At 47.7% G+C, this 23,424-nt stretch overlaps 1 protein-coding gene across 2 annotated transcripts; it reads left to right on the forward strand.

The window, feature by feature from the left end:
- The first annotated feature begins 1,761 nt into the window (after nucleotides 1–1,761).
- On the forward strand, nucleotides 1,762–20,261 carry LOC101606252 (2'-5'-oligoadenylate synthase 1A). 2 transcript variants are annotated; one of them, XM_045132502.1, is made up of 7 exons: nucleotides 1,762–1,800; nucleotides 1,873–2,122; nucleotides 11,091–11,388; nucleotides 16,814–16,998; nucleotides 17,982–18,214; nucleotides 18,745–18,898; nucleotides 19,849–20,261. In XM_045132502.1, the coding sequence occupies exons 2-7, from the start codon at nucleotides 1,946–1,948 to the stop codon at nucleotides 20,134–20,136; spliced, it is 1,335 nt and encodes a 444-aa protein (XP_044988437.1). In that variant the 5' UTR covers nucleotides 1,762–1,800; nucleotides 1,873–1,945; the 3' UTR covers nucleotides 20,137–20,261. The 2 variants fall into 2 exon arrangements, with proteins under 2 accessions (XP_044988437.1, XP_044988438.1); XM_045132503.1 differs by lacking the exon at nucleotides 19,849–20,261 and adding an exon at nucleotides 19,696–19,823.
- The last annotated feature ends 3,163 nt before the right edge of the window (nucleotides 20,262–23,424 follow it).

Below are 23,424 nucleotides of genomic sequence, written 5' to 3' on the forward strand. Positions count from 1 at the left end.
TGGCAGAAAGTGAAGAGTTATCTGATGAACCAGTTGAGAAGGGTGGCTGTAATCAGGCACACTGCGCAGCCCCTGACATCCCAGCAACGTGCATCTGAGGCAGGAGGGAGGCGTGTGAATTCAGGGTTATAGCTGGGCTACACAGCATGATGAGTATGCGTGTGGGGGGGGGGGGGGGAGGGGGGAGGGAGAGACTTTGTAGGGGGGTGGAGGGGAAACGGGAGGAGAAGACAGGAGGAGGAGGAACAGGAAGGAGAGAAGACAAGAGAGGAGAAGATGAGAGAGGTGGAGGGGAGGGGAGGGGAGGGGAGGGGAGGGGAGGGGGAGGTAAGGGAAGGGAAGGGGGAGGGAAGGGAAGGGAAGGGGAAGGGAAGGGGAAGGGAAGGGAAGGGGAAGGGAAGGGATGGGAAGGGAAGGGAAGGGAAGGGAAGGGAAGGGAAGGGAAGGGAAGGGAAGGGAAGGGAAGGGAAGGGAGGGAAGGGAAGGGAAGGGAAGGGAAGGGAAGGGAAGGGAAGGGAAAGGGAAGGGAAGAGGAAGGGGAGGGGAAGGAGGGAGGGAAGGGGAAGGGGAGGGAAGAGGAAGGGAGGGAAGGGGAAGGGGAGGGAAGAGGAAGGGGAGGGGAAGGGAGGGAGGGAAGGGGAAGGGAAGGGGGAGGGGATGGGTAGGAAGGGGGAGGGAAAGGGAAAGGGGGAGGGGAAGGGAAGGGAAGGGGGAGGGAGAAGGGGAAGGGAAGGGAAGGGGAAGGGAAGGAGAAAGGGAAGGGAAGGGAAGGGAAGGGAAGGGAAGGGAAGGGAAGGGAAGGGAAGGGAAGGGAAGGAAGGGAAGGGAAGGGAAGGGAAGGTGGTAGATGATAGAGAGAGTTCTTATGGTACAACAGAGATTGAACCTCACTTCCCACCATGGCACTTACAGCCAGAGAATGATCAGGATCTGTCACCTGTAGCAAACACCTAGTGGCACTTTAAGACCAGCGGGCTGGAAGCAGCTCAGCGTGGCTGTACTCCAGCCCCAGCATTGCACACGGAAGACAAGGGGAGGAGGATGGTGGGTAAGAAAGAGGGGCTTGTGGGAACTCAGGACTTGGTGCTCAGGTTTTCTATAAACCTAAAACTGCTGTAAGAAATGAAACCTATAGTTAAAAAAGAAAAATTATAGTATGTTGCTGTTTATAAGCACGTGCCTTTAACCGTTTTTTTCCCAGCCCATGGAACTGTTTTTAAATACAAAAGAATCTTGTCCATTTGCGCGTGCACGCATGCAGGCGTATATGCTTAACAGAGCGAGAGCTGAAGCAGAGTGTTTCCGGGGTAGGTCCCATAGATGATCTTGCTACTTTTTCCCCTTTTGCAACATGCATTACTGCCAGAAATCAATACATATAAAAATTAAAAATTCCTGGAGAACTTTTTATAATCATGGAAAATGCTAATAAAAATTTTAAAAAAAATTCTAGGAGAAGATAAGCATTTTCAACAACAGAAGTTCAAGAAAGAGGAAGTCTGGGTTTGATTTTTTTGTTTGTTTTCGACCTGGAACTCACTCTATAGTCTCAGGCTGGCCTCGAACTCAACAGGGATCTTCCTACCTCTGCCTCACAGAGCTGGGATCAAAGGCGTGCGCCCTTTTTAATTCCGCTTTTCTCTTAGCGGGAGGTTAATTCCCCAAAAATAGCCAGGCTGGTAAAGACCAGAGAAAGCCGGCAGAGGCCGCCCTGCGCTGAGGGAGAGGAGTGTCTGCCCCATCCTGGCTCCGCCCGTCCCAGGAAACCGAAACTGGAAGCCGGGGAGGAGGTGGAAGGACGCCCGTGCGGATGCCCGTGCGGATGCCCGTGCGGATGCCCGTGCGGATGCCCGTGCGGATGCCCGTGCGGATGCCCGTGCGGATGCCCGTGCGGATGCCCATGCGGATGCGGTGCGGATGCGCTGCCCGGCCCGTGTGAGTGGAGATGGCGCTCCGAAAGACCCCAGCCCGCGATCTAGACAAGTTCATAGAAGAACACCTCCTTCCGGACACAGACTTCAGCAGGCGGGTCAGAGCGGCCGTTGGTACCTTGTGCGCTTTCCTAAAGGAGCGGTGCTTCAGAAACGCCAGTCACCCCGTGAGGGTCTCCAAGGTGGTAAAGGTGAGCTGCCTCCTCCTGACCTGGGAGACTCAGAGCCCAGGCTGCACCGAGAGACTCTGATATACCTGCCCCCCCCACCAACCCCCAGCCTCTAATCGCAGCTGCTAAGATCAGTTCTTTTTTTTTTTTTTAAATATTTTTATTTTTATTTGACAGAGAATCAGCACACCAGGGCCTCCAGCCACTGCAAACAAACTCCAGATGCATGTGCCACCTTGTGCATCTGGCTTATGTGGGTGCTGGGGAATCTAACCAATGTCGTTTGGCTTTGCAGGCAAATGCCTTAACCACTAAGCCATCTTTCTGATCAATTCTTTAAAAAAAAAAAATGCAGGGTGTGGTGGCACACACCTTTAATCCCAGCACTGCGGAGATAGGAGGATCACCATGAGTTCAAGGCCTCCCTGAGACGACATAGTGAATTCCAGGTCAGCCTGAGCTTGAGTGAGACCCTACGTGGCAAAACAAAACAACAGCAACAAAAATGTTATTTCTGAGAAAGAGTAAAAGAGGCTGACAGAATGGGTGGGCCAGGGCCTCCAGCCACTGCAAACAAACTTCAGATGCATGCATTATCTTGTTACATGGGTACTGTGGAATCGAACCTGGCTCATTAGGCTTCACAAGCAAGTGTCTTAACTGCTAAGCCATCTCTCCAGCCCTGCTCAGATAAATTCCGCCATGGGTTCCCACATCTGTATTCCCCAAAAATGGTCTAGCTAAAGTTAGGCTTCACTGTGCCAGGCTACAGATAGGGAAACTGAGGCCCAACTCTTTGTAAGCAGTTTGCTGATGAATGGAAATTCACAATTTCTATGCAGTCTTGTGAGCTGCTTAAGAATAAGTTTTGGAAGCCAGGCGTAGTGGTGCACGCCTTTAATCCAAGCACTAGGGAGGCAGAGGTAGGAGGATAATCTTGAGTTCTAAGACTACCAAGTGAATTCCAGGTCAGCCTGGACCACAGTGAGACCCTACCTCAAAAAATTCAAAAAAAAAAAAAAATAGGTGCTGGAGAGATGGCTTAGCGGTTAAGGCATTTGCCTGCAAAGCCAAAGGATCCAGGTTCGACCTCCAAGACCCACATAAGCCAAATGTACAAAGGGGCACATGCATCTGGAGTTCGTTTGCAGTGGCTGGAGGCCCTGGCACTCCCATTCTCCCCCTCTCCCACCCCCTCCGTCTCTCTTTCTGCCTCTTTCTCTATCTCAAATAAATAAATATCTTTTAAAATAATATTAATAATAATTTTTGGGACCTTCCGGATCCGGCTTAGGGACTGCATCCGATGGTATGGGCCACCGCCTCCAGTGACATCGCTCTTGCCCTGTGCTCGTTCTCCCAGGGTTGGCAGCCAGAGGCCACAGCTCCAGGGGCCAAGGGCATGCGGCCCAGGTGAGCGGCTCTTAGCCCTGGAGATGGCGTTGCCATGGCATGCATGTCCCTGTCCAGGTCCGTGAAGAGTGCTCGCAAGTACTGGGGTTTCTAGACAGGGTGGGACTGGTCGAGAGGGGAAGATTCCATCTGCCTCTAGGGCTGGAAGTTTTGTCTCCTTTCTGGAGCGACCAGACCTTTGGGGACCGTATCTTTGCCAGGTTGCCTTGTTGCTTCCCATCCTCAGCATCAGCCCCTGCCGCCTCCGTTTCACCTCCAGACTATCATAGTTTGATCGTTTGGTAATTGACATCTCTGAATCCATACATGCTAGCCTTACGCCTGGCATACTGAGCTTCCAGTTAACTGAAAACTAAAGCATCCTTTAAAAAAAGAAGAGCTGGCCATGGTGGCACACGCCTTTAATCCCAGCACTAGGGAGGCAGAGGTAGGAGGACTGCCGTGAGTTCGAGGCCACCCTGAGAGTATATAGTGAATTCCAGGTCAGCCTGAGCTAGAGTGAGACCCTACCTCAAAAAAAAAAAGAATAAGTTTTAGGGGGCTGGAAAGTTGGCTCAGCTATTAAGGTGCTTGCCTGCAAAACGTAAAGATCCAGGTTTGATTCCCCAGTACCCACATATAGCACAAGGTGGGCCATGTATCTAGTTTGTTTGCAGCTGCTAGAGGCCTTGGTGTGCCCATTCTCTTTCTTTCTCTCTCCTTATAATCCCCACCCCGTGCATCCAAAATTTTTAATCCAAAAAAATTATAAAAGAAATATTTATATATATATATAAGTTTTGGGGCGTGGAGGGTTCTATTCCCTAGTACCCATGTAAAGCCAGATGTGCAAAGTGGCACATGCAACTGAAGCTCATTTGCAGTAGCATGCCCAATTCTTCCCTCCCTCCCTCTCTCTCTCTCTCTCTCTCTCTCCTTGCAAATAAAAATATTTTAGCTGGGCATGGTGGTGCATGCCGTTAATCCCCGCCCTTGGGAGGCTTCAGAAGTAGGACAAATCACTGTGCGTTCAAAGCCACCTAGAGACTACATAGTGAATTCTAGGTCAGCCTGGGCTAGAGTGAGACCCTACCTTGAAAAAAAAGGGGGGGGATATAAGTTTTGGAAGAACATAGCAGATACTGGAGTAAGTTATATAAATTCTCAGGGCCCAAATTTTCTCATGCAACTCTCCCAGTATCTCACAGGGTAGTGCAAAGTAAGTAAAATGTATAGATCAGCCCTGCTGGTCTGGAGTTAAGGTGGGGGAGCTTGGTGGATTAGAATTCCCACTGGCAACAGGTGTCAAGTCTTGAGTTCTTTTTTGTTTTTTTCAACTTTTTATTAACAACTTCCATGATTATAAAAAAAAAAAATCCCATGGTAATACTCTCCCTCCCCCCACTTTCCCTTCGAGACTCCATTCTCCATCATATCCCCTCCCCATCTCATTCAGTCTCTCTTTTATTTTGATGTCATGATCTTTTCCTCCTCTTATGAGGGTCTTGTGTAGTTAGTGTCAAGCACTGTGAGGTCATGGATATCCAGGCCATTTTGTGTCTGGGGGGAGCACGTTGTAAGGAGTCCTAATCTTCCTTTGGCTCTTACATTCTTTCCGCCACCTCTTCTGCAGTAGACCCTGAGCCCTGGAAGGTGTGATCGGGATATTGTAGTACTGAGCACTCTGGTCACTTCTTTCCAGCACCATGATGCTTTCTGAGTCATCCCAAGGTCACTGCCATGTGAAAAGAGAAGATTCTCTTCCAAAAGTGAGAGTAGCATTAATGTAAGGGTATGAACATTAAGAGAAGTGCTCACTGGGCAGTTTGATAAGCATAGTATATACATTTAGCCAGACATCAGCAGATGTTACACCCCTAGGGCTCATGACTACCACTGTTTTAAGTTTTCAGTATCAAGGATGTATTCCCTCCCATGGAGTGGGCCTCCAGTCCAATTAGAGGGTAGTTGGTTTCCACCATGACAGACGTGCCACTATTGCACCCATTGGTTCATTTGGCCTGGCTGGCCAAATATAAGGCTTGCAGTGTCCACTGTTGACCATCTTCACTGGTGATTGCTCCTCCCATTGAACTGCATACAGAATGGCGTCTTCTAGCTTTCTGTCAGCTGGTCTACATGGAGGAGGTTATCAGCTCAGTTCCAGCAGGACTTCTCAGTGGCCTTGCAGCCCAAGTATGTGGAGTCTTAAGCAATAGGGTCTTACCATCTATTGCTGGTGCGAAACCAAGGGCCTCAGCAATGGCCTGTAATGTTTTGGGGGCATCAGGGTCCTCCTTGGCCAACAACTCACTGGAAGGTATCCCATCCCTGGCACTAAAAATTTTCTAGCAACAATCTATGGCTCCTGAGTGTTCCATTGTCCAAAAAAGTAGGATTCCATATGACTTATTTATATCCTCTTAGATTTTGATTAGTCCTCCATCCACCTTTCCTTTACTTAGTCTCTTCCCCTGACCTCACTTTAGGCCTTTTCACCCCCATTAATCTATTCTTCTACTTACAATACCATCCTATTAAGTACCCCCCTCCCTTCCTTTCTCTTCCCTTTATATCTCTTTTCTAGTTTACTGGCCTCTGCTACTGAGTTTTCTTCCTACTCACACAGAAGTCCAATCATCTGTAGCTAGGATCCACATATGAAAGAGAACATGTGACACTTGTCTTTTGGGGCCTGGGTTACCTCACTTAGTATAATCCTTCCCAGATCCATCCATTTTTCTGCAAATTTCATAACTTCATTTTTCTTTACTGCTGAATAGAACTCCATTGTATAAATATGCCATATCTTCATTATCCACTCATCAGTTGAGGGACATCTAGGCTGGTTCCATTTCCCAGCTATTGCAAATTGAGTGGCAATAAACATGGTTGAGCAAGTATCTCTAAGGTAATGAGATGAGTCCTTAGGATATATGCCTAGGAGTGCTATTGCTGGGTCATATGGTAGATCAATCTTTAGCTGTCTTAGGAACCTCCACACCAATTTCCACAATGGCAGGGCCAGATTGCATTCCCACCAATAGTGTAGAAGGGTTCCTCATTTTCCACATCCTTGACAGCATTTATGGTCATTTGTTTTCATGATGGTAGCCAATCTGACAGGAGTGAGATGGAATCTCAACATAGTTTTAATCTGCATTTCCCTGATGACTAGGGATGTGGAACATTTTTTAGATGCTTATACGCCATCCGTATTTCTTCTTTTGAGAATTCTCTATTTAGCTTCAGAGCCCATTTTTTAGTTGGCTTATTTGGTTTCTTATCATTTAATTTTTTGAGGTCTTTGTATATCCTAGATATTAAGCCTCTATCAGATGTATAGCTGGCAAAGATTTTTTCCCATTCTGTAGGTTGCCTCTTTGCTTTATTCACTGTGTCCTTTGCAGTGCAAAATCTTTGTAATTTCATGAGGTCCCAGTGATTAATCTGTGGTTTTATTGCCTGAGCAATTGGGGTTATATTCAGGAAGTCTTTCCAAGACCAATATGTTCAAGAGTTTCCCCTATTTTTTCCTCTAGCAGTTTCGGAGTTTCAGGTCTGATGTTAAGGTCTTTAATCCATTTGGACTTAATTCTTGTGCATGGAGAGAGAGAAGAATCTATTTTCATCCTTTTACAGATACATATCCAGTTTTCCCAGCACCATTTGCTGAAGAGGCTGTCTTTTCTCCAATGAGCATTTTTGGCTTTTTTATTGAATATCAAGTGGCTATAGCAACCCAGACTTACATCTGGGTCCTCTATTCTGTTCCATTGATCTACATGTCTGCTTTTGTGCCAGTATCATGCAGTTTTTGTTACTATGGCTCTGTAATATAGGTTAAAATCAGGTATGGTGATACCACCAGCCTTATTTTTGCTGCTCAGTATTGTTTTAGATATTTTTTTAATTCCAAATGAATTTTTGGATATTTTTTCTATTTCCGTGAAGAATGCCATTGGAATTTTGATGGGGATTGCATTAAATGTGTAGATTGCTTTTGGAAAGATTGCCATTTTCACAATATTGATTCTTCTGATCCAGGAACAAGGGATGGTTTTCCATTTCCTAGTGTCTTCTGCAATTTCTCGCTTGAGTGTTTTTAAAGTTTTTGTTGTAGAGATCCTTTACTTCCTTGGTTAGGCTTATTCCAAGGTACCTTACTTTCTTTGATGCAGTTGTGAATGGGAGTGATTATCTGATTTCATCCTCTGTGTGTTTGTTGTTAGCATATAGGAAGGCCACTTATTTCTGTATATTTATTTTGTGTCCTGCTACATGGCTATAGGTGTTTATCAGCTCTAACAGTTTGCTGGTAGAGTCTTTAGGGTCTTTTATATATAGAATCATATCATCTGCAAATAATGATAATTTGATCTCTTCCTTTCCAATTTGTATCCCTTTTATGTGTGTCTCTTGCCTTATTGCTATGGCTAAGACTTCCAGTACTATATTAAATAAAAGTGGGGACAATGGACATCCTCGTCATGTTCCTGATTTTAGTGGAAAAGCTTCCAGTTTTTCCCCATTTAGTAATATGTTGGCTGTAGTCTTGTCATAAATAGCCTTTATTATATTGAGATATGTCTCATCTATTCCCAGTTTCTGTAGGACTTTTATCATGGAGGGAGGTTATATTGTGTCAAATGCTTTTTCTCCATCCCTGATGCCCCCAAAACACTACAGGCCATTGCCAAGGCCCTTGGTTTCCCACCAGGAATAGATGGTAGAACCTGTTGCTGAAGATGCCACATACTTGGGCGTAAGGTCACTGAGAAATCCTGCTGGAGCTGAGCTGAAAACCTCCTCCATGTAGACCAGCTGACAGCAAGCTGGAAAAAGTCACGCTGCATGCAGTTCAATGGGAGAAAGAGAAATCACCAGTGAAGATACTCAACAGTGGACACTGCAAGCCTTATAATTGTCCAGCCAGGCCAAATGAGCCAACAGGTGCAATAGTGCCATGTCTGTTATGGGGGAAACCAACTGCCCTCTAATTGGACTGAAGGCCCACTCCATAGGAGGGAATGTATCCCTGATACTGAAAATCTACAACAGGGGTAGTCATGAGCCTTAGGGGCGTAACGTCTGCTTGGTGTGTGGCCTAATGTATATACTATGCTCACCGAACTGCCCAGTGAGCATCTCTCTTAATGTTCATACCCCTATATTTTTGCTACTCTCACTTTTGGTTAGAGAAGCTTCTCTTTTCAGATGGCAGTGACCTTGCGATGACCATGGTTCTGAGAAGAAGTGACAGAGGAGTGCTCAGCACTGAAATATCTCTATCACACCTTTAAAGACTCAGGGTCCATTGCAGAAGAGGTGACAGAAAGAATGTAGGAGCCAAAGGAAGAAGCTGGGCATGGTGGCGCACGCCTTTAATCCCAGCACTCGGGAGGCAGAGGTAGGAGGATCACCATGAGTTCGAGGCCATGAGATTCGAGGCTATGAGATTACATAGTGAATTCCAGAGTGCGAGCCTACCTTGAAAAACCAAAAGAAGAAAAAGAGCCAAAGGAAGGGTAGGACTCCTTACAACGAGCTCTTCCAGACACCAAATGGCCTGGATATCCATGACCTCGCAGTGCCTGACACTACCTACACAAGACCATCATAAGAGGAGGAAAAGATCATGACATCAAAATAAAAGAGAGACTGATTGAAAGGGGGAGGGGATATGATGGAGAGTGGAGTTTCAAAGGGGAAAGTGGTTGGAGGGAAGGAATTAACATAGGATATTGTTTACAATCATGGAAGTTGTCAATAAAAAAAGTGTTTTAGCTGGGCGTGGTGGCGCACACCTTTAATCCCAGCACTTGGGAGGCAGAGGTGGGAGGATTGCCGAGAGTTCGAGGCCACCCTGAAACAACATAGTGAATTCCAGGTCAGCCTGAGCCAGAGTGAGACCCTACCTCAAAAAACCAAAAAAAAAATTTTTTTAAAGAAAGAAAATACATACTCAAGGAAGGGTAAATTATGAGCTTTCATTTAAGAAGAATTAAGAGGGAAAGCAGAGTTTGCAAAACCTGATGGCCTGGGTTCAATTCCCCAGTACCTATGTGAATTCACCTACACAAGGTCTAGAGTTCACTTGCAGTGGCAAGTGGCTCTGGCACCCCCATACTCACTGTCTCTGTCTCTCTCTCTGTCTGTCAAAGAAATAAACAAAATAAAATTGAAGGGGAAAGCTGTTACAGTCCACTCAAGAGAATTACAGACCAGGTGGACTCGGGCGTTTTCCTGCCTTGCTTTGAACTGCCCCAAGTGACTCCATTTTGTTGTAGCTGACTCCATTTCTGTGCTGCTGACCCCCTCTGAAGACCACATCCTGGTTGACAGAACATTCTTTCTTACCCAGTTTCACCTACTAAACCAGGAAGTTCATTGCTTTCTGAGGCTCCAGGAGGTTCATTGCTTTTGACTAACTGTAACCTCTATTACCTGGCCTGCACCTTGTATGATGTAGTTGTGGTTTTTGACTTTCTAAACCTTATCCCACCTTCCCTTGCGGTTGAGAGCCCCCCAGGCAGTAGTCCTCTCTCAGGCACTGACAATGAAGGACTCTCAATTGGCTTAAGAACCACGGTGGTCTGTAATTCTCTGGAGTGGACTATAGCGCCTATCCTGCCTCCTCCTGCTGGCCCCTTCCTCCCTTAAGATAGCTAAATCCCGGGCTGGAGAGATGGCTTAGCGGTTAAGCGCTTGCCTGTGAAGCCTAAGGACCCCGGTTCGAGGTTCGGTTCCCCAGGTCCCACGTTAGCCAGATGCACAAGGGGGCGCACGCGTCTGGAGTTCGTTTGCAGGGGATGGAAGCCCTGGCGCGCCCATTCTCTATCTGTCTCTCTCTCCCTCTCTCTCTGTCACTCTCAAATAAGTAAATAAAAATGAACAAAAAATATTAAAAAAAAAAGATAGCTAAGTCCCAGTCTGCTTTATGATGTACATACGTGTGTGTGTGTACATGTATGTGTGCATGTACAGGTGTGTCTAGAGTCCACGTGAGAGATGACGTGCTCTGTTGTCTTTCCCTCTCTTGCACCCGCCTCACTTTAGACTCCTCCATCTCCACATAGTGCTCCTTTCTGCTTTCATGTGATTCATATGACCACATACATGCATGCGCACACAAACATACATGTACAAATACATGCATACATATATACGTTAAAAAAATCTAGATTCACATTTGAGAGAAAACACTTGATATATTTGTCTTTCTGTGTCTGGCATGTTGCATTTAACATAATGATCTCCAGTTCCATCCATTTTCCTGCACATGTCACAGATTTCTTTTGTTCTGTTTTGTTTTGATTTCGAAGTAGGGTCTCACTCTAGCACAGGCTGACCTGGAATTCACTATGTAGTCCCAGGGTGACCTTGAACTCACAGCGATCCTCCTACCTCTGCCTTCCAAGTGCTGGGATTAAAGGTGTGCGCCACCATGCCTGGTTTCATCTTTGAGGCTGACTAGAACTTCACAGTGTGTGGGGTCTTTTCTTCTCTGACCTTTCCTCTGTCGATGACACCAAGGCTGGCCCCATATCTCGGCTGCCGTGCAAGGTGCCATGTTGGGCATTCTTGTCTTTTATAGGGGGGCTCCTCAGGAAAAGGCACTGCACTCAGAGGCCGGTCAGATGCCGACCTGGTGGTCTTCCTCAACAATCTCACCAGTTTTGATGAGCAGTTCAATCGCCGGGCAGAGTTCCTTGAGGAAATTAAGAAGCAGCTGGAAGCCTGCCAGCGAGAGCAGCAGTTTCGAGTGATATTCAAGGTCCAGAGTCCCTGGTGGTTCTGGTGGTTCACGCCCAGGGCGCTCAGCTTCACTCTGAGCGACCCCTACCTCCAGCAGGAAGTGGAGTTTGATGTGCTGCTGGCCTATGATGCCCTGGGTGAGTGTCGCAGGCCCCAGGGGGCCCAGCCTGCTCTTTAACACAACTTTAGCACACTGGTCTCTATTTCTAAGTTGAAACCCCCATAATTCCAGAGTTTTCCCAAGCAGGACTTTCGTTTTAGCCATCTGTAGGGTGGGGGGAATTTTAGCATTTCTCCTAGGAGGGGGTGGCTAAGACTCCACGGCAACATAGCAAATTGGCACAGTCTGGGGACGAGGGCATTGTTTACAAGGCATCCGCCTGAGTTCCCAGCTGCAGTCATGCCCGAGTGGGTGGGATTGTCTTTACAAAAGTGGAGCTGCGTAGATCTGCCTGAAAATCAACCTCCAGTCAGGTCTAGGAAACCTCGCCTGTGCTGAGGGTCGGCTCTTTGCAGGAGTGTTTGGATAGAACAGGGCTTCTCACCGGCTCAATTTCCTTATCAAGAAAACTGTATCCCACCACCACCACCATGAATACACCTGCCATCTCCTTATTTTAACTGATAATCTATGCTAAGATCTTGCACCAGGTCTGACACATACTAGGTTTTCCAAATTACGATTTCCCCAACTGGCGCGCACTCCGCAAACAATGCCACCGTGAACTCAGCAGAGGGGAGTTTAGGGACTAAATGAGGTTTTACGTTCTGGCGACCTCTGTTGGACGCGGCGTGAATTGCTACTATCTGCAGTCTGGCTGAAGGGGAAGCCGTGAAAAGAACCCAGCGAGTCGGGTGCAGGATGCAGTGGCGACCACAACCTGGCGGGAGAGAGAGACCGGGAGCAAAGATGCCCAAGGCAAAGGCCTGGCGGCAGGAGGGAGCCCGGGAGCTTTGGGGAAATGGCAAGAGGCTAAGAGGTGGCTACTCAGAAATGAGCTGGGGGCTGGCGTGGTGGCGCACGCCCTTAATCCCAGCACTCAGGAGGCAGAAGTAGGAGGATCATTGTGAGTTCAAAGCCACCCTGAGACTACATAGTGAATTCCAGGTCAGCCTGGGCTAGAGTGAGACCCTACCTCAAACAAACAGAAAAACAAAACAAACAAAAAGAAAAAAGAAAGGAAGGAAAGGAGGGAGAGAGGAACTGGGAGCACTGGTCCTGCAGTTGCTGGTGGGAAGTGACACCCATTACATTTGTGGATTTTTAGAATTTTTTTTTGTTTTAATTAGAGAGAGAATGAGCACACCAGGGCCTCTAACCACTGCAAATGAACTCCAGGCATATGTGCGACCATGTGCATCTGGTTTACATGGGTACTGAGGAATGGAACCCGAGTCATCAGGCTTCAGAAGCAAGTGCCTTAACTGCTAAGCATGTCTTCAGGGCGCCCCACCCCCACCCTGGCCGACACGTTTTTTTTCTTCCTGGATGCTGGGATACAAGGTGTGCACTACCACACCTGGCTGCATTTGTTTCTTTTTTAGAAATTTATTTATTTATTTGAGAGAGAAAGAGGCAAATAGAGAACGAAAATGAGCACACCAGGGCCTGTAGCCGCTGCAAATGAGTTCCAGATACATCTGGCTTACATGGATCCTGGGGAATTGAACCTGGGTCCTTTGGCTTTGCAGGCAAGTGCCTTAACTGCTAAACCAATTCTCCAGCCCTGCATTTGTGGGTTGTTGTTTTTTTAAATATTTTTACTTGGGCCTGGAGAGATTGCTCAGTGGCTAACACACTTGCCTGCAAAGCTTAAAGACCTGGTTTCCATTCCCCAGTGTTCATATAAAGCCAGATGCACAAAATAGCACTGTCGTTGGTTTGCAACAGCTGGAAGCCCTAGCATGCCCATTCTGTCTCACTTGCTCACTCTCTCGCTCGTCTCTTCTCACTATCTCTCTCTTTCTCTCTCTGCTTGCAAGTAAATAAATAATAAAAAAAATTTAAACATTTTAATTTATTTATTTTCAAGAGGAAAGAGAGAGACATAGAGAGTGAGTATGGGCATGCCAGGGGCCCGAACTCCAGACACATGTGTCACTGTGTGCATCTGGCTTTTGTGAGTTCTGGGAATCAAACCCGGGCCCGCAGACTTTGACAGCAAGGGCCTCCAACCACCGAGCCAGCTCCCAGGGCACATTTGTGTTTCAGTTTGACGGCACTGGCAGTGACCGTGTGTACGCCAGCCTGCAGGAGGAGGACCCCAGCCAGCAGCCGTCCACAGGACGACCCAGGGCGTGAGTGCCGGAGCGCACCAGGCCCAGCGTGCTCGCGAAGAGCCAAACAACGAGCACACGAGTGAGGAGCCGGGTCCTGAGGGGCTGAGTGAGCAGGGTCATTCTGAACCACGTCTGTAGGTGGCTTTGTCCTTCTGCATATATCATAGCGTATTTACACAAAGCCAGGTGGAATAGCATGGGCTACATGCATGTACACACATGTACTCACACACATGTACACACATGTACTCACACACAAACGTACCTATGACATAGCCTGCTGCTCTCCGAATCTTGACAAAGAATGAGAATTAGAGCGGGGTGTGGTGGTGCACACCTTTAATCCCAGCACTTGGGAGGCAGAGGTAGGAAGATCACTGTACCTTTAAAGGTCACCCTGAGACTACGTAGTGAATTCCAGCTCAGCCTGGCTAGCGCAAGACCCTACCTCAAAAAAAAAAAAAATTAGATTTCATCAAACAATACAATGAAAAGACAATAAACACGAGATAATTTAAGAAACAGGCTAAGGCTGGAGAGATGGCTTAGAGGTTAAGGCATTTGCCTGCAAAGCCAAAGGACCCAGGTTCAATTCCCCAGGACCCACGTAAGCCAGCTGCACAAAGGGCACATGGGTCTGGAGTTTGTTTGCAGTGGCTGGAGGCTCTGGCATGCCCATTCTCTCTCTGTCTGTCTCTCTTCTCTCTATCTCTCTCTGTGCTTATAAATAAATTAATTAAATTAAAAATAAAAGAAACAGGCTGTCCTACAATAAGCTTTTTATTGTATTTTCCTTTTTAAATTTTTTTATTTGGCAGAGAGAAGCAGATATATGTATATATGTATATATATGTGTGTGTGTGTGTGTGTGTATATATATATATATATAAATATAAATATATATCGGGGGGGAATGGGCATGCCAGAGCCTCTAGCCACTGCAAACAAACTCCAGATGCACACGCCATCTTGTGCATCTAGCTTACGTGGATACTGGGGTAACAAACATGGGTACTAGGGGATTGAAACGGGGTCCTTAGACTTCGCAGGCAAACGCTTAGCCACTAAGCCATCTCTCCAGCCCGGTATTTTTCTTTCTTGTTTGTTTTTATGAGAGGCCTCCAGCCACTGCAATCAAACTCCAGACATGTGCACCACCTTGTGTGCATGTGCGACCTTGTGCATACATCACCTTGTGCATCTGGCTTACGTGGGGTCTGGGGAGGTCAAACACAGTTCCTTAGACTTCACAGGCAAACACCTTAACTACTGAGTTATCTCTCCAGCTTGTAGTTTTCTTTTTGAGGTAGGGTCTTGGCTCTAATCCAGGCTGACCTGGAATTCACTACGTAGTCTCAGTCTGACATCGAACTCACAGCAATCCTCCTACCTCTGCCTCCCGAGTGCTGGGATTAAAGGCGTGTGCCACCATGCCCAGCACAGAGAGAGAAAGAAGGAGCGAATGGGTACAGCAGAGCCTCTAGCCACTGCAAACGAACTCCAGGTGCATGGGCCACCTTATGCATCTGGCTTTATGTGGATACTAGAGAATCAAACTCAGGTCATTAGGCTTTGCAGATAAGCGTCTTAACCATTTAGGCATCTGACCAGCTCTACGATAAGCTTTTCATAGAAGCAGGACTGTTCTCAGATAAAAAGCATGCTTCAGAAAACTGACGCCAGTAGCACCGCTGGGGATTGGTATGTAATTGTGCTGCCCTTCTTCTGCGTGGCTTTGTGATACAAAAGAAGGTCAGCGTGATTATAACTTGACAGGCCTGGGGAACTGGAGGGATGGGTCAGTGGTTAAATGTGCTTCCTGTGCAAGCATGAGGGCCTGAGGGGGGCCCTGAAACTGCTTGAGTTTGAATTTCCGGAAACCACCTAAGCAGCTGGGCACGGCCACATACACCTGTGATGCCAGCGCAAAACTGATTTAAACAGGAGTGGGTAGAAAAGCAAAGGCGCGGGTACCCAGCTTCCTGCTCCGGCCTCCGCAGGCAGGTGCAAGGAACACTGCCAAGGTACACACACACACACACACACACACACACACACACACACACACACACTTGGCAGGACCTAGAATCACCTAGAATGAGTGTCTGGGCACGCCTGTGAGGGGTTATCTAGATTAGATTAACTGAGGTGGGAAGACCCACCTTACGTACGTGTGGACCGCACCATTCCATAGACTGGGGGCCTGGGCTGAATAAAAAGGAAAGAGCTGGCTGAGCAGCAACCTTGGTCACTTGGCTTCCTCGCTGTGGGCTGAATGTGACCAGCTCTGCGACAGGCTCCTGCCACCATCCGTCCCTTCTGGGATAGACTGTCGCCTGGAGCTGTGAGCCCAAGTCAACCCTTCCTTTGTTAAGTTGCTTCTGGTCAGGTACTTGTCACAACAATGCGAAAGTGTTGTAGAAATTCTCTGGAAAGATCACTCCAAGGCCAGATGAGTGAAAGGACAGGAGTTTATCACCCAGGGAGCCAAAGAGCTTGAGGCAGCCTTCCAAAGAAGCATTTCCATTTTGTAGTTTTCATAGTCAAGGGAAGGGGTAAGTGAACCAACAAGATGTGGCAGTTTGCATATCAGTCATTTCTGTAGTCAGGCCACACTAACAATGGACTCCATTTTACTTTGTTTTAGCCTAGACTGTCTTTCCTTCTTATCCTCTTTGGGCCCTTTCTGGACAGTTCCTTCTTGGGGACTTTTCCATCTGCTGACGAAAATAACTTTTAGCTCCTCAGCAACTAACTCTTATAGTAACTCAATGAATCAGTTCAACTTTTAGCTTCTTTTCTACCACAAAAGTACCTAATTATAGACCACCAGTCCTGTGGTTTTCTCACTGCTCTCCCAGACCTACGAGTAAAATGTCATGCTTGAAAAACCGGGCACGGTGGCGTACGCCTTTAATCCTAACACTCAGGAGGCAGAGATAGGAGGATCATGAGTTCAAGGCTACCCTGAGACCACATAGTGAATTCCAGGTCAGCCTGGACTAGAGTGAGACCCTACCTCAAACAAGAAAAAAAAAAAGTCATGCTCAGACTTCATGAGGACATTAGACGACAGGAACTTCTCAGCTCTGAGATCACCAGTGGGGCCACTGACATGTATGTAGTCTGAAACATAATGCAGGACATGGCCGTCTGTGGGGTGCACCTACTCTGATGAAAACTCTATTCATACCGCTGAACCAGTGGTTGTGCCCTCCACCCCAAGGGACCAGAAGAACCTCAGAGAAAGGCTGACACATCTTAATGATCCCACCCTAACAGGTCATAGCAGCAAATACAGCAAACCTGAACCCCACATCTACGCCAGGCTCATCCATGAGTGCACCAACCTGAAGAGAGAGGGCGAATTCTCCACGTGCTTTACAGAGCTGCAGCGCAGCTTCCTGAAGCAGCGTCCCCCCAAGCTCAAGAGTCTCATCCGCCTTGTGAAGCACTGGTACCAACTGGTATGGCATCTTGCCCGGCCACTGCGGGCCCCATCAGCACAGGGAGAGGAGCAGGGGCCAGAGAAACAAGAGAGTAAGCTGAGAAGACAAGAGACAGGCTGGAGAGATGGCTCAGTGGTTAAGGCACTTGTCTTCAAAGCCTAATGACCCATGTTTGGTTCCCCAGACCCACATGAGGCCCTCATGCTTGCTCTTAACCATCTCCCAGCCTAAATATATATGGCAAACAGAGAGATATAGGCAGACAGAGAGAATGGATACACTAGGGCCTTCAGTCACCACAAACAAATTTCAAAATGCATGCATCACTTCATGCATATGGCTTCACATGGGTACTGGAGAATTGAACCTGGTTATTAGGCTTTGCAAGCAAGAGCCTTAACCATTAAGCCATTTCTCCAGCCCCTTCATAGTATCATGATTCGTGAAATTAAAAACAAAAGCTCTAAGAGTTTTTTATGTATTTTATATTTATTTATTTATGAAAGAGAGAGAGAGAGGCAGATAGAGTGAGCACGCCAGAGCCTCCAGCCACTGCAAATGAACTCCAGACACATGCACCACCTTGTGCATCTGGCTTAACATGGGTACTGGGGAATCAAACCCAGGTCCTTAAGCTTTGCAGGCAAGTGCCTTAACTACTGAGCCATCTCTCCAGCTCCGAGGCTCCAGGAGTTTAATTCCTCAAGATGAATAGGAATCCTGAGCTCCAGCTCTCACCTGGTCTCACTACACTTGCTTTATAAACCATCAGACAGTCAGCATTCTAGCCTTTGTGGACCACTTGGTCTCCATCATGACCACTCATGGCCACCAAGAAAGCACCCACAGGACTGCATATAAATGAATGGGCGTGGCCGTGTACTAATAAAACTTTATGGACAAAAACCAGGTGGTGGGCTCGTTTGACCCCTTGAGAAATGTACTGGACATAGAAACTAGGCGACCTCATTTTCTTTTTAAATTTCTTTCCCTCCTCTCAGTGTAAGGAGAAGCTTGGGAATCCACTACCCCCACAGTATGCCCTCGAGCTGCTCACAGTCCACGCGTGGGAACGCGGGTGTGGGGAGACCTACTTCAACACAGCCGAGGGATTCAAGACCGTCTTGCAGTTGGTCATGGAGTACCAGAAGCTTTGTGTCTACTGGACGGTGTATTACGACTTTAATGACCAGTTTATTTCTGACTACCTGTACAGACAGCTCCAGAAAACCAGGTACCCTGACCCCCCTCCCCCCATCAGGGAGCTCTAGGCAGCAATGCCTCAGAAATGGGGGGGTGCTCCCTGTTTCTTGAGTATCTCCCATCCTGTCACTGTGCTGGCCACTGCCTGCCACTTGATTGACACCAGAACCTCCAGCCCAAGGAAGCAGGACTGGGCTCCTCCTTGCCTGGGCGAGGAAACCAAAGCCCTGAGCTCATCCCAACCCAAACGGAAAATGAGGGGAGTTGGAACTGAGGTAGCAATAATAAAGACTTACATATTGCATGCCCGTGATTGAACCAATTGACAGTAGATAGTATGAGAGTAAAAACTGTCACCTGGGTTAGTGACATGGACTATTCCTAGTTATGTCCATACTTATCTGCCCCAAGTGCCATGGACTCACACTTATCTTTATGTCTCTGAGGTAGCCAGGTTTGACTCCACTCCCTCAGATCGGAGAGTTCTAGGGACCTGGGATTGGAACACAGGCCTGGATGCCCCCAGCTCCTCACTGTCCCTACGGGAACACTGTTCTGCAGGCCTGTGATCCTGGACCCGGCTGATCCTACAGGGAACGTGGCTAGTGAGGACTTGGATGGCTGGCAGAGGCTGGCAGGAGAGGCTGAGGCCTGGCTGCAGTACCCGTGCTTTAAGAATTGGGATGGGTCCCCTGTGGGCTTCTGGAACGTGCCGGTGAGAAACATTCTACTTCCTAACTTCCCTCCCCCTCTCCTTCCACACAACCTGTGCATTCTTACAAAGAAATGACCTTTGGGGGAAAAAAAAGTATTTTATTTATTTATTTGAAAGACAGACAGAGACAGAGGCAGATAGGACGGGAGCACCAGGGCCTCCAACCACTGCAAACAAACTCCAGACACAAGCGCCACCTCATGCATCTGGCTTAAGTAGGTCCTGGGGAATCGAACCTGGATCCTTAGACTTCATAGGAAAGTGCCTTAACGGCTAAGCCATCTCTCCAGCCCAAGAAATGACCTTTTGTTAAAGATCATACACACTTGGGTGACAGGCTGTGCTCTCTATATTTTCCAAGCCATTCTGGCCCCAATCAGAGGTTTTTTCACATCTGTCATGCGGAATTCATTCCTTCCAGAGCAATTATGAATAATAGCCTCCCTTTACTGAGTGTCTGCTTTGGGCTCAAGCTCCATCCTAAGCTCTTGAACATACTTTACCTCACTCCATCCTCTGCAACAGCTCCACAAGGTGTGGCTAGTAACACACCCACCTCACAGATGAGCCAGAGGCTCGAGAGGTGGAGCCACTTGCTTAAGAACGCCCAGATCTGGAGTCTCGGGGTTGGGATTGAGACTCGGTGGACTCCGAGCCCAGTGCTCATTATTTTGCTGTGTGAAACAACCTGTCTTGCCTCATTCGATTATGGTCTGACCAGTGTGACATTTAAGTGGGCTGTGTCACATGGGTGAGTAGGAGTAGAGAGACCTGAACTTGGATCTCTCCATTCCCAGGTCAGGAGTCTTCCTGAGAGCTTCCCAGCAGATTTGACGACCCCACCCCTGAGTGGCTCTGGGTGGCCCGTCCCAACCTCCGCCCTCCAGAATCCTTGACATCTTCCCATCAGAAGCCTGGCTCCCTTACATTACTGTCTTCTTCTCTTGCAGATGGAGGTCAAATTGCCACCTGTGCAGGATGGCTTTTTCCACGGTTTTCGTTTCTTTTTGGTATTTTTGCTTCTGGTTGTTTTGTTTGGGATATCCAATTCTTTTCTCCCTCTTTTGATTTTGCTTCTGTTTGTCTGGCTTAAGAATTCCAAAATTTTTCTCTCTATTCTAACTTTCCTTGTTAATTGTTTGGTTTCGGGATGTTATTGTTTATGTCTTTGTTTGTGTTTGGGTTTTTGGGGTTGTCTTTTATTTGGTTTTTTAAAGCAAGGAGCTGTTTCAAGGTAGGGTCTAGCCCAGGCTGACCTAGAATGCACTATGTAGGCTCAGGGTGGCCTCGAACTCACCACGATTTTCCTACCTGGGCATCCCAAATCCCAAATCCTTGGATTAAAGGTGTGTGCCGTACACCCGGCCTTTTTGTTTGTGTCTCTGGTTGTCTCTGCCTGGGCTCCCACTGCGGCTGACTGCGGCTCTGCTCCCTCCTGCCTCAGACTCTCAAGTGCTGAAACCACAGGCCGGTTGCCTGCATGCAGTGAGTAGGCCTTACCCCGCCACAAAACAAAGAGAACTAATGTGTGCTCCCCCGTGAGCACGGGGGCGCCTGCTGAGAAGAAGCTCCCTCACAAGCAGCCCTCTGTGGTGGGTACCACACTTGGCCCTGAGAGGGTAGGGCTCTGCCAGTGAGTGGATGCCCACCCTGGGAACACAATCCTGTCCTGCTGACACTTTTGTCCGCTCACTCTTCCAATTCTGTCCCATCATAGATAGCGTTTCCCCCAGCCCACCTCAAGGCCTTACCCTCTGACAGTATTCCCTGAGAGACAGCACGAGAGATTCAGGCAAGAGGAGAATTAAACCTTGATTTTAAAAAATAAAAACTTTTGCCGGGCGTGGTGGCGCACGCCTTTAATCCCAGCACTCGGGAGGCAGGGGTAGGAGGATCGCCATGAGTTCAAGGCCACCCTGAGACTACAGAGTTAATTCCAGGTCAGCCTGGACCAGAGTGAGACTGTACCTCGAAAAAACAAACAAAAACAAAAACAAAAAACAAAAACAAAAACAAAATAAAATAAAAACTTTTTAACAATATTTTATTTTTATTTATTTGACAGAAAAAGAGGGAGAGTGAGAGAATGGGCACGCCAGGGCCTCCGGCCACAGCAAACGAACTCCAGACGTGTGCGCCCCCTTGTGCATCTGGCTAACGTGGGTCCTGGGAAATCAACCTGGGTCCTTTGGCCTTGCAGGCAAATGCCTTAACCACCAAACCATCCCTCCAGCCCTAAAAAACATTTTTTTAAGATTTAGTTTTATTTATTTATTAGACACAAAGAAAGGGAGAGAAAGAGTGAGAATAGACACATCAGGACCTCTAGCCACTAAAAATGAACTCCAGAAGCATGCACATCTGGCTCATGTGGGACCTGAAGGATTGAACCTGGGACCTTAGGCTTCGCGGGCAAGCACCTTAACTGCTAAGACATCTCTCCAGCCCAAACCTTAATTTTTCGTCTGTGTACCTGTTGAGGCCACCATGCCCGGCCGTCTTTACTAATTCCTTTTTAAGACAGGAACTCATTGTTTAGCCCAATTCATAACGATCCTCCTGCCCCCACTTCCCACATTCTAGAATTAAAGGCACCTTGTTGTTTTTGAGGTAGGGTTTCACTTTAGCCCAGGCTGACCTGGAGCTCATTCTGTATCCCCAGGCTGGCCTCAAACTCCTGGCAATCCTCTTGCCTCAGTCTCCCAAGTGCTGGGATTTGTTGTTAATTTTTATTTTTTTATTATTTTATTTTAGAGAGAGGAGAGACAGAAAATTGGCATGCCAACTGCAATCGAACTCCAGATGCTTGCACCACCTAGTAGACATGTGTGAACCTTGTGTTTGCCTCTCCTTTGTGCATCTGGCTTACGTGGGACCTGGAGAGTAGAACATAGGTCCTTAGGCTTTGCAGGCAAGTGCCTTAACCACTAAGCCATCTCTCCAGCCCCCCCCCCCCCTTTAATGCAACAACTAGAAAGTTAAAGTTACACATGTGGTTTGTCATCCCGATAGGATGGCTCTGCCCTGGCAGGTGAGCCACTGGATTAAAGAATAGACTTGGGGACCAAGGCATTAAATCAGTAAGTGCTTACCTGAGTTCAAGCCCCCAGCACTCCTGTTTAAAAAGTCAGAAAAGGCTCCTGTTTAAAAAGAAAAGAGCTGGGCGTGGTGGTGCACGCCGTTAATCCCAGCACTTGGGAGGCAGAGGTAGGAGGATCACTGTGAGTTCGAGGCCACCCTGAGACTACATAGAGAATTCCAGGTCAGCCTAGACTACAGTGAGACCCTACCTCGAAAAACCAAATAAAATAAAATAAATAAATAAATAAAAAGAAAAGAAAAAGGCTGGGTGTGGTAGGGTGGAGATGGAGAATCCCTGTAGCTCACCAGCTACACAGTGTACTGGAAAATCCCAGGCCAGTGAGAGACACTCAGAAAAGAAGGTGGGTAAAACACTTGCCTCACTAGCATGAGTTCAGAGCCCCAGAACCCATGCAAATGGCTGAATAGGGTGCTGCTCGCCTGTAATCCCAGCCCTGGGGAGAGGGATACAGGGAACCAAAACCCCTGGGGCTCACAGCCTCGCTAGTCTATCCCAATTGGTGAGCCCCGGGTTCAGTGAGAGACCCTGTCGCAAACACTTAGGTGGGCTGGGGAGAGGCCAGCAGGTGAGAGGGCCTGCTGAGCATCATCCATGCCTGTGACTCCAGTGCTGACAGGGGAACCCCAAGAGGATTGCCGGGAGCCCTGGGTTCAGTGAGAGACTCTGTCCCAGGGAAATAAGGCAGAAGAATGACACAGGATGACACTTAATGTCCTCACCTGGCCACTGCACGGGACACGCACATGTGCATACACCAGAATAAAGTGGAGGGGCTGGAGAGATGGCTTAGTGGTTAAGGCACTTGCCTGTGAAGCCTAAGGACCCATGTTCAACTCTCCAGCTCTGAGGTAAACCAGACACACAGGGTAACACATGCATCTGAAGTTCAATTGCAGTGGCTGGAGGCCCTGGTGTGCCAGTTCTCTCTCTCTCCCTCTCTCCTCTCTCTCATAAAAAAATATAAAAAATAAAGTTGAGCACAATCAAGGGAGACATTCGACATCAACCTCTGGCCTCCACCACACAGATAGACCTGCACATACCTGCATCCATGCACATAGAGATGCACATTCATGCATGTGTGAACACCACACATATACACACAAAACAATGGGGTAGATGAAGCCAGGTGTGGTGGTGCACACCTTTAATCCCAGCACTCAGGAGGCAGAGGTAGGAGGATCACTGTGAGTTTGAGACTACATAGTGAATTCCAGGTCAGCCTGAGTTAGAGTGAGACAGCCGACATACACAAGAATAGCCTGAAATGAGTGACACTGCCTCCTTCACAGTCGTTAGTACCAAGATCCAGCAGTTCATCTGTAAGATTCCAAAACAGAAAATCCCCATAAATAAAATGACCCAAGCATGCTCTTACCACCTGGGATGCTGTCACTAAGAGGTCACAGCATTCTCAGGGCCA

Source organism: Jaculus jaculus, chromosome 13, assembly GCF_020740685.1.
Source record: "Jaculus jaculus isolate mJacJac1 chromosome 13, mJacJac1.mat.Y.cur, whole genome shotgun sequence".
Classification (NCBI taxonomy): domain Eukaryota; kingdom Metazoa; phylum Chordata; class Mammalia; order Rodentia; family Dipodidae; genus Jaculus; species Jaculus jaculus.

Bases quoted from the DNA above. Each gene is read 5' to 3' on its own strand.
- LOC101606252 (XM_045132502.1), top strand. From the start codon at position 1,946: ATGGCGCTCCGAAAGACCCCAGCCCGCGATCTAGACAAGTTCATAGAA. The intron at 2,123-11,090 runs GTGAGCTGCCTC...TGTCTTTTATAG, and splicing joins GGGTCTCCAAGGTGGTAAAG to GGGGGCTCCTCAGGAAAAGG. The intron at 11,389-16,813 runs GTGAGTGTCGCA...CCACCCTAACAG, and splicing joins GCTGGCCTATGATGCCCTGG to GTCATAGCAGCAAATACAGC.